General features: G+C 39.6%; 1 protein-coding gene across 2 annotated transcripts; it reads right to left on the bottom strand.

Moving 5' to 3' along the window:
• Positions 1-7,043: 7,043 nt before the first annotated feature.
• LOC109133518 (uncharacterized) lies at positions 7,044-9,268 on the bottom strand. Of its 2 annotated transcripts, XM_010693568.4 has the most exons (4): positions 8,627-9,267; positions 8,425-8,487; positions 8,131-8,205; positions 7,044-7,993 (listed from the first exon to the last, which is right to left on the bottom strand). In XM_010693568.4, exons 1-4 carry the CDS (start codon positions 8,999-9,001, stop codon positions 7,535-7,537), a joined length of 972 nt encoding a protein of 323 aa, XP_010691870.1. In that variant the 5' UTR covers positions 9,002-9,267; the 3' UTR covers positions 7,044-7,534. The 2 variants fall into 2 exon arrangements, with proteins under 2 accessions (XP_010691870.1, XP_019107669.1); XM_019252124.3 differs by lacking the exon at positions 8,425-8,487 and having other exon boundaries at positions 8,627-9,268.
• Positions 9,269-14,058: the final 4,790 nt, after the last annotated feature.

Raw genomic sequence — 14,058 nt, 5'->3', positions numbered from 1 at the left:
GGCAAGCAATCTCACCCCTAAACTTGTTTTTTTGTCTCCAAGGGGAAGCAGTTTTCATTACCACTCATTACCACCTACAAGGTGATATTGGATGGGAATGAAAATTCAAGAAGGAATGTGGACACTTAAAGATATATTTGCATTACTATGGGAATGGACAAAGATATTCTTCACAAATATAGGGCATGTTCTCTTCGACATAAAACAACTGATCTGAACTGAACTGAACCGAACTAAACAGAGCTGATTGCAGCTGAACTGAGCTGAACAAAATTATAACTAATAGTAGTGATAATAATAAAATATAATATTATTTAATTGATAATAAATTCATAATAATGATTTATTAATAATAATAAGTTATTAAATAAAATAATAATTGTATATATACACAAATTTCGAGTCAAAATAAATAAGACATGAAACAAAGTAACAAATAAATTATATTTGTTTAATTTAATTTAGATATGTTATTTGAGTGGGCTAAATTAATTAAAATAGGCTAATTATATTTATTTTGACTCAATAATAAATTTTAATGTAAAACACTAAAAAAAATTTAGTGTCTACAAATTGCCCCCTCGAGACTATATCATGAACACGACTTGTTGTGTTTTGGTATGACGACGTCTCGACAAATTTGATTGTGGCTTGGTAATTAGATGATAATTGTACGTGATCATGATATTAATATTTACGATAGTAATAGTAATAATAGTAGTAAAAATAATAATTATCATTGTTTTATTATCAGAGAATTAAATGACTCAATTGAACTGAACTGAACTGAAAATAAGCTGAGGAGAACAGACCCTTACACACAAATTCATTTCCATTACCACCATTTATAACCAACTACCAAATGGACAGTTAAAGACCCCTAAGTTAACTAAACATAAAGTTTTGTTTGACACATGGTTACCGATCGAGTTAATAACCCTTGCTTACAGTAGCACCATCGGAAATCAATACAAATATATTAAAAGGCGTATGTGATAATGTATACACACCACCTGACACATCTGTTACTCCACTAGAATTGTCCAATGTGTACATAAGTCATGTCAATTAACAAAAGTAAAATTAAAACCTAATTTAACTAAACATAAAGCTACATAAGTGATAAGTCATGTCAATTAACAAAAGTAAAATTAAATTGCAATAAGATTTGAACCTATAACCTCTTGCTATTATATATGACACAATTACCATCTCAACCAACTTTTAATCATGCTTTAAGTAGGGGTGAAAGTTCGGTGTGCGGTTTGGATTAGGGCCTAATCCAATCCGATCCAAATAAAATTTGGATTCCAATTTTTCAATCCGAATCCAAACCAATTAGGGTTTGAATCCGATCCAATCCAATCCGAAATTTCATACTCTAGATTGGATCCGATCCGAAAATCCGATTTTTTTAAAACTCTAGTTTTTCGATGAAATAAATTAAGCACAACAGCAGCCTAGTAGATCTAGGAAATGAGGAATTAAGTGCAGTTAGTGTTTTAGGGGAAGGATTGAAGTGCTATGTGTATTGGGCTATGGAGTAGTTTTTTTATAATAAAAAATCAGTTAAGCACTTAAGCCCAATCCAGATACATAATACAAGGCATATTACTATTCGGTTATATTGGATTTTTGGATCCAATTACCCTCAATCCAATCCGATCCGAAAATCAAAATTTTCAAAAAATCTCAATCCGAATCCAATCCGAACACAGTTCGAATCCGATCCGAATTACTAATTCGGATTGGATTGGATTGGATTTTGGATTTTATCCGAATAACTTTCACCCCTAGCTTTAAGTGTCAACATTATTATATTTGTACCTTTTAAATATTGAGTTTTCCTTAATACTCCCTCCGTCCTCTATTAGTTTACCCGTATTTCTTTTAAGGGTGTCCCTTATTAGTTTACCCCTTTCTTTTTTTGCTATTTTTGGAATGGGACTACAAACTTTTCATCACATATACATTCAACTTTAATATAAAATAATAGTTTCTCTTTTTTTCTATGATCCACAATATTATGTCTCCTAAAACTCTGTGAAAAAGAAAGGGGTAAGCTAATGGAGGACGGAAGAAGTATATTCTAATGAGATGGGAAAAAAATGTGTATTGTTTCTGCTAAGAAATTGAGGGTGATCACAAATGCTGATGTGTGCTAAGAGACTTGATGTAGGCCCCAAGAAGGTATGTCTGAGCTCCGTTATCCATACATCGGAATCCTGCAAAACAAGGTTAGCCTACCCCGGGGGTGGTCCCGGGATCGCCCCTCCGACGCTCAAGTCAGTTGATGATTGAAGTAGAGAGAGAAATGGATCAATGTAGAGCGAGATGCTCTCGTTTTTTGTAGCCTAGAATTGCGTACCTTTGTCTGATGAGACAACCCCTATTTATAGAGGATAGGAGCCCCTAATAAGTGAGGGTATTTTAGTCAGTTCCAGCTGGTGGAGGATTTGCTTCCCTAGATGTAGGGGTATTTTAGTAACTTTGCCATATGTGGGCTGGTCCGAGAAATGGGCCCAAACAATTAGCCCCACGCCAAGTGATCGGAGTAGAAATCGCCATTTTAGTTCGGTTGATTGGCGGAATAAGGTGATTGTATTTTTTTCCGATGTTAAGCGGGACCCAAGAATTTTCATGCCGGATCGTAGCGGAGGAAATCTTCTGGCGCTAGGATTAACCAAGCACGGGGGTTGGCCAGGTGCTGATGGAGCGACCCTCCTGGCCGACCAGGTGCTTGGTTGGCCGACCAGGTGCTTGGTTGGCCGACCAGTTGCTTGGTTGGCCGACCAGTTGGAGCGACCCTTCTGGCCGACCAGGTGCTTGGATGGCCGACCAGGTGCTTGGTTGGCCGAGCTGATGGAGCGACCCTCCTGGCCGACCATGTGCTTGGATGGCCGACCAGGTGCTTGGTTGGCCGAGCTGATGGAGCGACCCTCCTGGCCGACCAGGTGCTTGGATGGCCGACCAGGTGCTTGGTTGGCCGACCAGGTGCTTGGTTGGCCGAGCTGATGGAGCGACCCTCCTGGCCGACCAGGTGCTTGGATGGCCGACCAGGTGCTTGGTTAGCCGAGCTGATGGAGCGACCCTCATGGCCGACCAGGTGCTTGGTTAGCCGACCAGGTGCTTGGTGGGCCGAGCTGATGGAGCGACCCTCCCGGCCGACCAGGTGCTTGGTTGGCCGACCAGGTGCTTGGTTGGCCGAGCTGATGGAGCGACCCTCCCGGCCGACCAGGTGCTTGGATGGCCGACCAGGTGCTTGGTTGGCCGACCAGGTGCTTGGTTGGCCGAGCTGATGGCCGACCGGTTCATTCGAGGCTTCGCTTCATGGTGTCCTTAAGACTTGGCCGACCAGGTAGATTGGACGCCACTCGGATGAGGGGCTAATGAGCTTCATGCTTTCCGAGTGGGTGCGAATGAAGTACTTAGCCTTAATTTGGCTAAGTATGAGAGTGACTCGTCAAAGGAGAGGGGATCTTCTAGTGGCCGAGCGGATCGGACGCTACTCAAATGAGGAGCTAATGAGCCTCATGCTGTCCGAGTAGGTGCCAATGAAGTACTTACTTTGAATTTCGCTAAGTATTTGAGTGACTCGTCAAGGGAGAGAGGGTCTCCAATAAGCCGAGCTGGTCGGACGCTACTCAGATGAGGAGCTAATGAGCCCCATGCCGTCCGAGTGGGTACCGTGAAGTACTTAGCTTTAATTTGGCTAAGTATGAGAGTGACTCGTCAAGGGAGAGAGGGTCTCCTAGTTGCCGAGCGGGTTTCCAGTAAGCCGAGCTGGTCGGACGCCACTCGGATGAGGAGCTAATGAGCCCTATGCTGTCCGAGTGGGTACCATGAAGTACTTAGCTTTAATTTGGCTAAGTATGAGAGTGACTCGTCAAAGGAGAGAGGGTCTCCTAGTGGCTGAGCGACTCGATTTGTTTGCACTTAGTTATTTTCGCTAAGTGATAGGGTACTCCTGGCCTAGCCGAGGAGGTACCGCGAGATATGCTCGAGTCGGGAGGCTAATGATCCCCTTGTTTATCCGAGGAGGTGAATTTGTTTGCACGCTCGACTCAGGAGGCTAATGAGCCCCATGTTTGGCCGAGGAGGTGAATTTGTTTGCACTTAGCTATTTTCGCTAAGTGGTAGGGTACTCCTGGTCTAGCCGAGGAGGTACCGCGAGATATGCTCGACTCGGGAGGCTAATGAGCCCCATGTTTGTCCGAGGAGGTGAATTTGTTTGCACGTTCGACTCGGGAGGCTAATGAGCCCCATGTTTAGCCGAGGAGGTGAATTTGTTTGCACTTAGCTATTTTCGCTAAGTGGTAGGGTACTCCTGATCTAGCCGAGGAGGTACCGCGAGATATGCTCGACTCGGGAGGCTAATGAGCCTCATGTTTGTCCGAGGAGGTGAATTTGTTTGCACGCTCGACTCGGGAGGATAATGAGCCCCATGTTTGGCCGAGGAGGTGAATTTGTTTGCACTTAGCTATTTTCGCTAAGTGGTAGGGTACTCCTGATCTAGCCGAGGAGGTACCGCGAGATATGCTCGACTCGAGAGGCTAATGAGCCCCATGTTTGTCCGAGGAGGTCTTGCGACGCTACTCGACTCCCGAGTAGGTCCAGTCGTTGATACTTGGCTATATTTCGACTAAGTTGGTTAGGACACTCCTCTTATGACTAAGGTGACAATGAACGAGCTTCCCGACCCGGGAGGGCTTTGTTAGCTCCATGCTTCCCGAGGAGGTCTTCTAACGCTACTCAGATCTCGAGTAGGTTCAATTGTTAATACTTAGCCGTTTCTCGGCTAAGTTAGTAGGACGCTCCTTTTCTGACTGAGGAGTGCCCATGATGGAGATTCTCGACTCGGGAAAGTTAGCTAGGGAGATCCATGCTTCCCGAGGAGGTCTTCTGATGCTACTCAGATCTCGAGTAGGTCCAATTATTGATACTTAGCCGTTTTTCGACTAAGTTAGTCAGGGGAGGCTTCTCCATATTTGAGTGCCGTTGGAGAAGTTTTTGTTCAGGAGATGACGAACATCATCGCACCTCCATCAAGTGTATTCATTTGACCAGCTGAGGCGTTCAAGCAATTAGCCCCACGCTGGATGATCGGATAGGGTAGCATCATTCCTTCCCAAGGCGATCGTCCAGCGGAAAACGAGAGAGATCCATGTTCCTGGGGGACCCTGCTGGGCCCGAGAGGGGGGTGAAACGCCCTCGAACTTTTGCAAAGTATAGTTTGCCCGAGCAGCTCCCTTGGCCGAGATTGTGCCTCGCTTCAAGTTATGTGCAAGACTTAGTGGCCGACCGGGTCCCTGTCCGAGCAGGTATCAGTGATTTACTTAGCCTAAATTTGGTTTAAGTATAAGGGCGGCTCGACGAAGGAGAGAGGGTCTCCTGTCAGCTGAGCGCCTCGACAAAGGAGAGAGTCTTATGTTAGCCACATGTCGTCCGAGTGGGCGCCAATTAAATACTTAGCTTGAATTTGGCTAAGTATGAGTGACTCGGCAAAGGAGAAGGGGTCTCCTACTGACCGAGCGGGTCCGAATATGGAGGATATGGGTCGATTTGAGCCTCACCTCTTTGACATCATGAATGTTCCGGTATGCTGTACTTAGCCATTTTCGGCTATTTTAGTGAGATTTCCCCTCCTGACTGTGGAGGTGTCATGGCGAAATTCTCGCCTTTTGAGTCTCCTTTTGCTCGCCTTTATTGACTTGATAGTCTTAGTTTTGCTGGGCTGATATGGGTGATGCAAGGCTTTTGACAGTGTGCCTTTGAAGCTGAGATAAATTTCTCATAAGTTGAGCAGGTATCTGAGGCCGAGTAGATGCCTCGGCTAAGCAAGCACCCAAGGATGAGTGGGTACATCGAAGGAGCAGGTACCGTTGGTGCCTTTGATGATGAATAGACACATCTGGCTGAGCATATTCTTTTCGCCGAGTGGGCACCCAAGGATGAGTGGGTACCTTAAATGAGTAGACATCGTTGATGAGTCGATGTTTTTGATGAATATGTCCCTCTGGCTGAACTACATCATAAACTCGAGGGTGCCACTTCTTATTCTGGAGAGGTTTTACGGTTCTGAGTCACCACACACCTTGCTAAAGTCAGTCTTCATGGGTTGTGTTCTTCGATACAACTCGTTCCGAGTGATAACATGTTTTACCCTTTTGAGGGTTGACGCGATCCTTCCCTCTATTTAGGCCCTAACCGGTTAGGCTGACCATCTCAGGAAGGACGAATGATCTCCTCACGACGAGTGGAGACCATACCCATCCGACTTTGCTGGAGAGTTTGTTGAAGATGGGATGCAATCAAGGTGACATTTGTTGCAGTTATGGGAATTGGGTCAGCTACTCATATCTGATCTGATGCTGCGAGATGACCGACTCCGTAGTGGATTCTCCATTGGGGTGGAATCCTCATCATTCGAACAGAGGGATAGCACCAAAGGTGCATATGGGATGCTTGAGCTCTCCAAGAACGGTTGGCTTGGGAGCATGTCTTCCTGGTTGGGGCCATTGCTGAGTAGCAATGAGGTGAGTTTTGCTGAGTAGCGACAAGGTGAATCTTGTTGAGTGGTGGCGAAGTAACTTCTTGTACTTTCCCCACAGACGGCGCCAAACTGTTTCTGCTAAGAAATTGAGGGTGATCACAAATGCTGATGTGTGCTAAGAGACTTGATGTGGGCCCCAAGAAGGTATGTCTGAGCTCCGTTATCCATACATCGGAATCCTGCAAAACAAGGTTAGCCTACCCCGGGGGTGGTCCCGGGATCGCCCCTCCGACGCTCAAGTCAGTTGATGATTGAGGTAGAGAGAGAAATTGATCAATGTAGAGAGAGATGCTCTCGTTTTTTGTAGCCTAGAATTGCGTACCTTTGTCTGATGAGACAACCCCTATTTATAGAGGATAGGAGCCCCAATAAGTGAGGGTATTTTAGTTAGGTCCTTCTGGTGGAGGATTTGCTTCCCTAGATGTAGGGGTATTTTAGTAACTTTGCCATATGTGGACTGGTCCGAGAAATGGGCCCAAACATGTATCAATACTCGAGTCGAAATACTAGTTAGATACTAATAATGTGCACGGTAGAAAAATCAATTATACAATGGTATCCTATAGAAAAACCCTAAGGGGGTGTTTGGTTCACTAGTTTTAGGTATGAGGTATGGGTTTGGAATGAACAAAACCCATACTTAGTGTTTGTTTAACTTATTTCTAAATTTTAAACCCATACCTCAAACCCATAAGGTATGGGGTTTAGAAACCCATGGGGGGAGGTGGGTATGGCTCATACCTTACCTCTAGGTATCAAATAAAAGAAGAATTTTCATTCCTAAATCAAACCAAACACAAGGTATTAAGTATCAAGTTCCAAACCCATACCACCTCGGTTTCATTCTTGATTCCAAACCCATACTATTATATGAACCAAACGCCCCCTAAAATGATTTAGATTACACAAACTTTCCAATAAATGATATGATTAGCACTACACTATAGTATTAGTAGTCTATTTATCTCATGATCGTTCTTCTCAACTTTTGACACGTGTCCTCTTCTCCTTATTAACACGATATCTATTATTTCTAGCAGCAGCTGCTGCCATAGCTTTCGTTTCATCTGGTGTTATATTAAGATCAATCATAACTGGTCCTTGTTGGTTGCGATGATGAATTTGATCCACTTGATTGATGATTAACCCATGCTGTTGATTAATAATCAACGGTGGTGAATGAAGCACCTGTGTGGTATTCGGTGTTTTCCCGCACATTGGATCATTGACCACTCCTACCTTGGGACTAAGACCCACATATACAGTATCACTGACATCGTCGTGTCTTTGTTGAGGAGAAATCAACGGTGGTTGATGGTGCAACTCCATAGATGTTGATGGAACCGCATGTACCCGATCATTGACCGAAATTTTTAGTTTTTGTCGATGTGTTTGAGTGGTACAACCCAACTCAATTTTCTCTCTCTTCTCACCGAGTAGCTGTAAAAAAAATTCGACCCCCCCCAAATAAATTAGGGCCCACTTTTTGTTAAAAAAATCGAATAAAATAAAATATTAAAAAGGATAATCTTTGAGATAACTAAAATTCATTCATGGAATTGGAAGAAAAGTCCTACCTCCTGTTTTCTGGTCAATAACTCGAGATTTTCAGTAGTTAGGACGTTGATATACTCCTTCACCTTGATAAGCGACTGAATAATAATGGAAAAACAATGCAAATCATTAATATCATGTACTAAATATCAAATTCCTGATAGAATAAGTAAATTAACAAATTATTTAAAATTCCCCTCAAAAAAAAAATTATTTAAAATCATTTAAACACCGATAAAAGGGGTGAGTGAGTGGCTCAAAAGGTGTTTAAATTAATTTCTATAACTATTGACTAAGAAAAACATAAAAAAAATCACCTCATTGAGTTGTTGTTGAGTAAACATTCTCTCTCTTAAACTTTTTTCCAATTCTACTTTTCTCTACATTCAGCAGATAAAAAGAAAAAGATAAACCCAAATCAGCACTATAACAAAACTCAAAAACCCAGAAATTCAATTGTAAATTAAACAACTTAGAGAATAAAATCAGATTAAATAAAAAAGAAAGAAAGGTAATTACCAAATTGAGAGATGGGGTTTTTCTTTTAGCAGAGTGGTTGAATTTGGAATCAGACTCACTAAGTGAAGGGGAGAAAGAGAGAGGAGTGTTAGGACTTGTAGCAGCTTCAGTTTTAACCGGAGTAGCAAGTTTCCGGTGAGACGGAGGAGGAGGAGGAGGAGGAGGAGGAGACACTAGTGCAGTGCGTAGTTTTTTGGTGGTCCAATGGTAAGGAAACCGGTAAGAGGAGAGAGAATTAGTAGTCAAATATGGTAAGTCAAGTAAAAGATTACCCACTTCAATTTCATCTTTATTAAACTCATTCTTTGCTGCTGCTAATCCACCATTATTATTCATGGTATTATTTGTGTGATTTTCCGACGATGTTGTTGTCATTTGATTTTTCTTCTAATGTTTCTGCTGAATTGTGATTGTGTTTGATGCAGAATTTTGGGGTAAAAACGGCCGAGTGATTTGGTTTGATTTTGTGGGAGGGGGGAGAATATTTGTGGGGAGTATGTATATATAATCGAAATCTTAGAGAGTTTGTTGGACTTTGACGCGTGTCATGTAATTAAGAGATGGGAGAAGATTGAAGACGAAGGTTTTAGCCGTTTTAGGGTTTAAAGCTTTTACTTTGAGCCTTAATATTGGTACAGACGAAAAAAAGGATAAGTAAGGTGTAAAAAAAAGAAAATGTAAGATGATGAGAGATAGAGATTACTATACTTTGTTTTAGAGGAGATAGACAGTATAATAGTATTTGAGAATTTTTCTGATTTGAAATTATGACATCACTTTTTATAATTAAGAGTTTGTTCATTTTAATTTTCTTTTGACGAGAAAACACCGCATATTTATTCATTTATCACCAAATTTGCATTTATATATTGTTGATCCCGGTGTCGGATCTTGAAAATTTGCTAAGGGCCAAATTCTTCCACAATAACATATTAACATATATGAAAGTATAAAACTATAAAAACATATGAATATTACTCTCAAATCCAATGTAAAAATAAAGATTATACTAAAATATTGGAATAAAATAAATGTTAAAATGTTAAAACCACAAGTGATCCCACATTCCTACTATTGGAAAAAGAACTAAAGTAAGGCTACACGGTTTTTCAAAATTTTGAAATCATCAATAATGACTTGGGGTTAAAACTCTTGAAAATCTTCCTTTCGATATAAATAACTGAGCTATCTGTCAACTTCTCTTCATGATTTTCCCATCTAAGAATGTTCTTTCAACGGTAGCTGTTGACACAGGAAGAGTCAATATTAGACATATTAATTTGTCAAACAAAAATATACATTTGACTTCCTTGTTTGTGCCAATTGTTTACAAACTTCCTCCAAAGTAGAATAATTTCTCATATTTTTTATCTATCTTTCATTTCACAAATGAAATGTTGCAATTAACCTTGAGATTGTACCTCTATTGCTCCGTAAAATCTTTTGGACAAGCAAATCTTATTGATATCAAAGTTTGTGAAACCATCCTTTGACTTTAACAATGACGACAATGTCAAGAGCTCCAAGATATTGTCGTTAAATTTGCGGTTCAGCTCTTCTAATATTGTACTTAGAAATATTTCAACTCGATAAAAATGGTTCCTTGTAACTTGATCGTATTGATGACGAGCTCCACCCTTACGAGCTATATAAGAAGCATTCATATAAGGCACCTGAATATCATGTTGTTGACAAAACAGTCCCAGCGAGCCTAAAAAACTATCTCATCCATTCTCCCTCATTTTTTGAATGAGTGTTTGACTCACAGATACCAATTTTGTAGCATTCACAATATCTTGAGACTTTTGTTATAAAGGTTGACAAAGAACAATGATTAGATTTTTGTTGTATTTGATGCAAAATTTGGGGTAAAAAAGGGCGAGTGATTTGGTTTGATTTTGTGGGAGGAGAGAGAATATTACTGGAGAGTGTATATTTATAATCGAAATCTTAGAGAGTTTGTTAGAAATTGACACCTGTCATGTAATTGAGAGATGGGGAAGATTGAAGAGGGATGGCTCTAGGGTTTAAGGTTTTTTACTTTAAGCCCGTTAGTTTTGATACAGACTGGGAAAAGAAGTGTAAAAAGGGTGTAAAAAAAAAAAGAGAAATGTAAGATGACGGAAAATTTACACTACACTACCTTTTTTTTTGGCGGAGATAGATATTAGAGCATATTTCTCATTTTAAGGCTTGGTACCACTATTCACAATTAAGAGTTTGTTTTTCTTTGAGTGGATAATTAGGAGTTTGTTATAGTATACTTAATACTATTTTACTATTAATAAATTTAATTTATTTTATATTAGCTTATTTTTTTTGGTCAAATATAATTTTTCAGTACTTATTTTCCTTAAACTAAACTTATTTTTGCTACACTTAACTTACTTTTTTCTTAATAGTAACTTTTCGTTTTTGCGGAAATTAACTTTTTTTGTTTTGCTGAACTTAAATCAATTAAACTGAACTAATTTTAATAAGTTGGAGATAACAACTCCTAAGTTAATAAAATATAGAGTGACATTATGTCTCTTTTCGATGATTTTTCTAAGCTGGTATAAGATCATTGCAAATTTGAATTATAAATTACTGTCATTATTTGAATAATAAATTTTTTGAATGTTTATGTTTAAAATAATAATTTTTTAGTTATAAATTACGAAAAAACATTTACAGGAAGACAGTCTCGTGTTTTTACATCATGCCAATCACTAGACTGGAAAAACTTGGTGACATATGATTTTGCTAGGTGGTGGTCTAAAGTGACTATTAGAGATTTAAGGACAAAAGTTGAGATTCTTTGTTCGAGCGCCTTAACTGGTGCATTAAAGTCCAAGCAAGATCAACGACATAATGACAGAAAACGTTTGAGTCAACCAAAAGATGATGGTTCACATCTTAGAGGTACCCTGACAACCGCAATAATAAGCGAACAACAAATTTTCATGGTTCTATTGATAGTTCAGACACCAGTGACACAGAGTCCGATGTTAATTTTAAACACAAACGTAATGGAAAGAGGAAGTCAACCTCCTAGGCTCAAGAAGTTGATACATCGAGCTTTGGGGATTTTTTTTGACAACATACCGAGTTCTCCTTTTCTTCCGACCAATCTTCATTTGGTAAGTCTGATTTCTTTTCTTTTTAATTGCTTCCTTTTAGGACGGTGACGTTTGACTTGCATGCGAGCATTCAAGACATTATAAATGGTAATCTGTTTGTAGAGGGCAATACCCATCCCCTGACTAGAAAAGGAAATGAATTGAGGACCATAAAGGATTCGAGTAGTGGGGAGCAATTGAAGCAGACTCATCCAATTTTCCTATCTTCTTCAACTCGCAGTAAATGATCAATTCAGGGTCGCAATTCTCTTGAAGTTGCCTCTAGGGATTTGGATATTCATCCTAACGTTGTGAACATGACGCTATAAATGGTGTTCATGCATGTTCCTACTGCATCTTTTAACACTTTTCGTCCAGGGCCTAATTCTTCCACCATCTTTACCAACGCTATCAGAAGCATTAAAGCAGGCTATCTGACCATGTTGCAACAATCATTATTTTCTGAGGTTGAGGAAAAATATGTAGAAATAAAGGCATACAAAACCTTAAGGTTGACCCACGTCCGTTGAATGAAGCGTCAGTTCATTCCCATTTTTGTTTTGTCAAGTCTTATCTTGCTTTAGAAGCAGAAGTTGCGGGGCCCCAACGCCCAGAGCAGATGGAGAATGACATGCATGATGAGTCAAAGTTGCTAAAAGAAACCGAGTCCAACTTTGTCAAAGAGCAAGAGAAGCAAAAACTATTAGAGGAGCATGATGCAGCAGTCACGAAAAGGTTAAGTGATCTCGAAGCTGAATTGCAAAAAACTCGTGAGGGGAAAATCCATCTATTTGATGAATTGACAGCTAATAAAACTTGTTTAACATCCTATGAAGAACAGATAAAGGCTGCAAAGTGGACTCTGGATGAGTTGGAAGCAACTCCATCTTTGAGTACTAATGAGATTTTCCAACTTAAACAACATAGGGTAAACCTTCTCGAGCTTTAGTCTGTAATCAAACCCTTTGAGTGGATGGATTGAGACTTTGTCCCATTCTGCTCTTATTTTTGATAAGGTGGACACATCCTTTTTTTTTATCATTATTGTTTAGTTGTTCACACTTTATACTCTTGCGGGCCAGGACTGTTACAATGGTACTTTTTTTTGTTTCGTCATTCACGGTTTATACTCTTGCAGGCCAGGAGTATTACAATGATAGAGTTTTTTTGTTTTTGTTTTTGTTTTGCCATTCACAATTTATACTCTTGTAGGCCAATAGATTTTTTTTTGGTGTGGTTGCACTCGAGTAATTTTTATGTTACCCTAGCTGCCTAGCTGCTTACGCACTTGCGAAAAGAATCATCGAATCACTTGTACAAGATCAAGCCAATCTTTTTGTAACATATATAGTGATGAGTCATATTAATATAGGCATTTCATGATGCATTTAGGTTGCATTTTAGGATCATTTAGTTGCATTCTTAGTCCATAATTGCATAAGTTACTTAAGTTGAGAAGATATTACTCTAGTGTGTGTTTTCGGTGTTTTTGATAGTTTTCAGGTATTGAGAACACAATTGGAGTATTATTGGATAAGCTTAAGCATGAGAAGCATCTAGGAAGGAGCTAAGTCAAATGAGAAGTCCAAAGGGCATCTTCAAGTCGGATTGCAACTCAAACATAGCGGAAACGTATTAAAAGAAGTATGGAAATTGAGTCATGTGCACTCTTTTGATCATAACTTATTATCCAGAGATCGGAATTAGTGATTCCAGTGGGGTTGGAAACTAGACTTGAAGAGCTTTCCAACGGTATATTACACGCCCCGATACGACTTCTAGTTTGGGAGATATGGTCTTTGCAAGTTGACGCTGTTTTGCAGCCCGAAAATCCGCGGCCGCGGATTATTCCGGGTTTCCTAGTCGAATAAGGCTTTATCTTTTGACGAATTAGACTCTATTTTTCTAGTTGTTTTAGGAAATAGAAAGGTATAAAGACTCAAGGGAATATTATTATTTCCTATCTTATTTTCTATTTGTTTTTTCCATATTAATTCATTAAAGATTAGAACTCTTTTTCTCTCAATTATTGAAGAACCCTAGTTTTGCTTTTTCCCCAATTACATTGAATTTTCAATAGAAGCTTTGATTTTTGCAAGATTGGTTCTACAATTGGTATTATTTCTTTCTCTTTTTTATCCTATTCAATCCTTTATTATTAATTCATGTTTGCTTATTTAATTATGAATATGTTTTCCCCAATTATGATTGAGTAGTCTATTTCTAGGGTTTAGGGGGATCCATGATCAATTAGGAAGGGATGTTTATTAAAGTATTGATTTTTATTATGCATGTTGATTCCTATTGAATGTTTTTATGTCTATTCAATCC

This window comes from Beta vulgaris, chromosome 1, assembly GCF_026745355.1.
Source record: "Beta vulgaris subsp. vulgaris cultivar EL10 chromosome 1, EL10.2, whole genome shotgun sequence".
Taxonomy (NCBI): domain Eukaryota; kingdom Viridiplantae; phylum Streptophyta; class Magnoliopsida; order Caryophyllales; family Amaranthaceae; genus Beta; species Beta vulgaris.
This window is presented reverse-complemented; position numbering and strand designations above follow the sequence as displayed.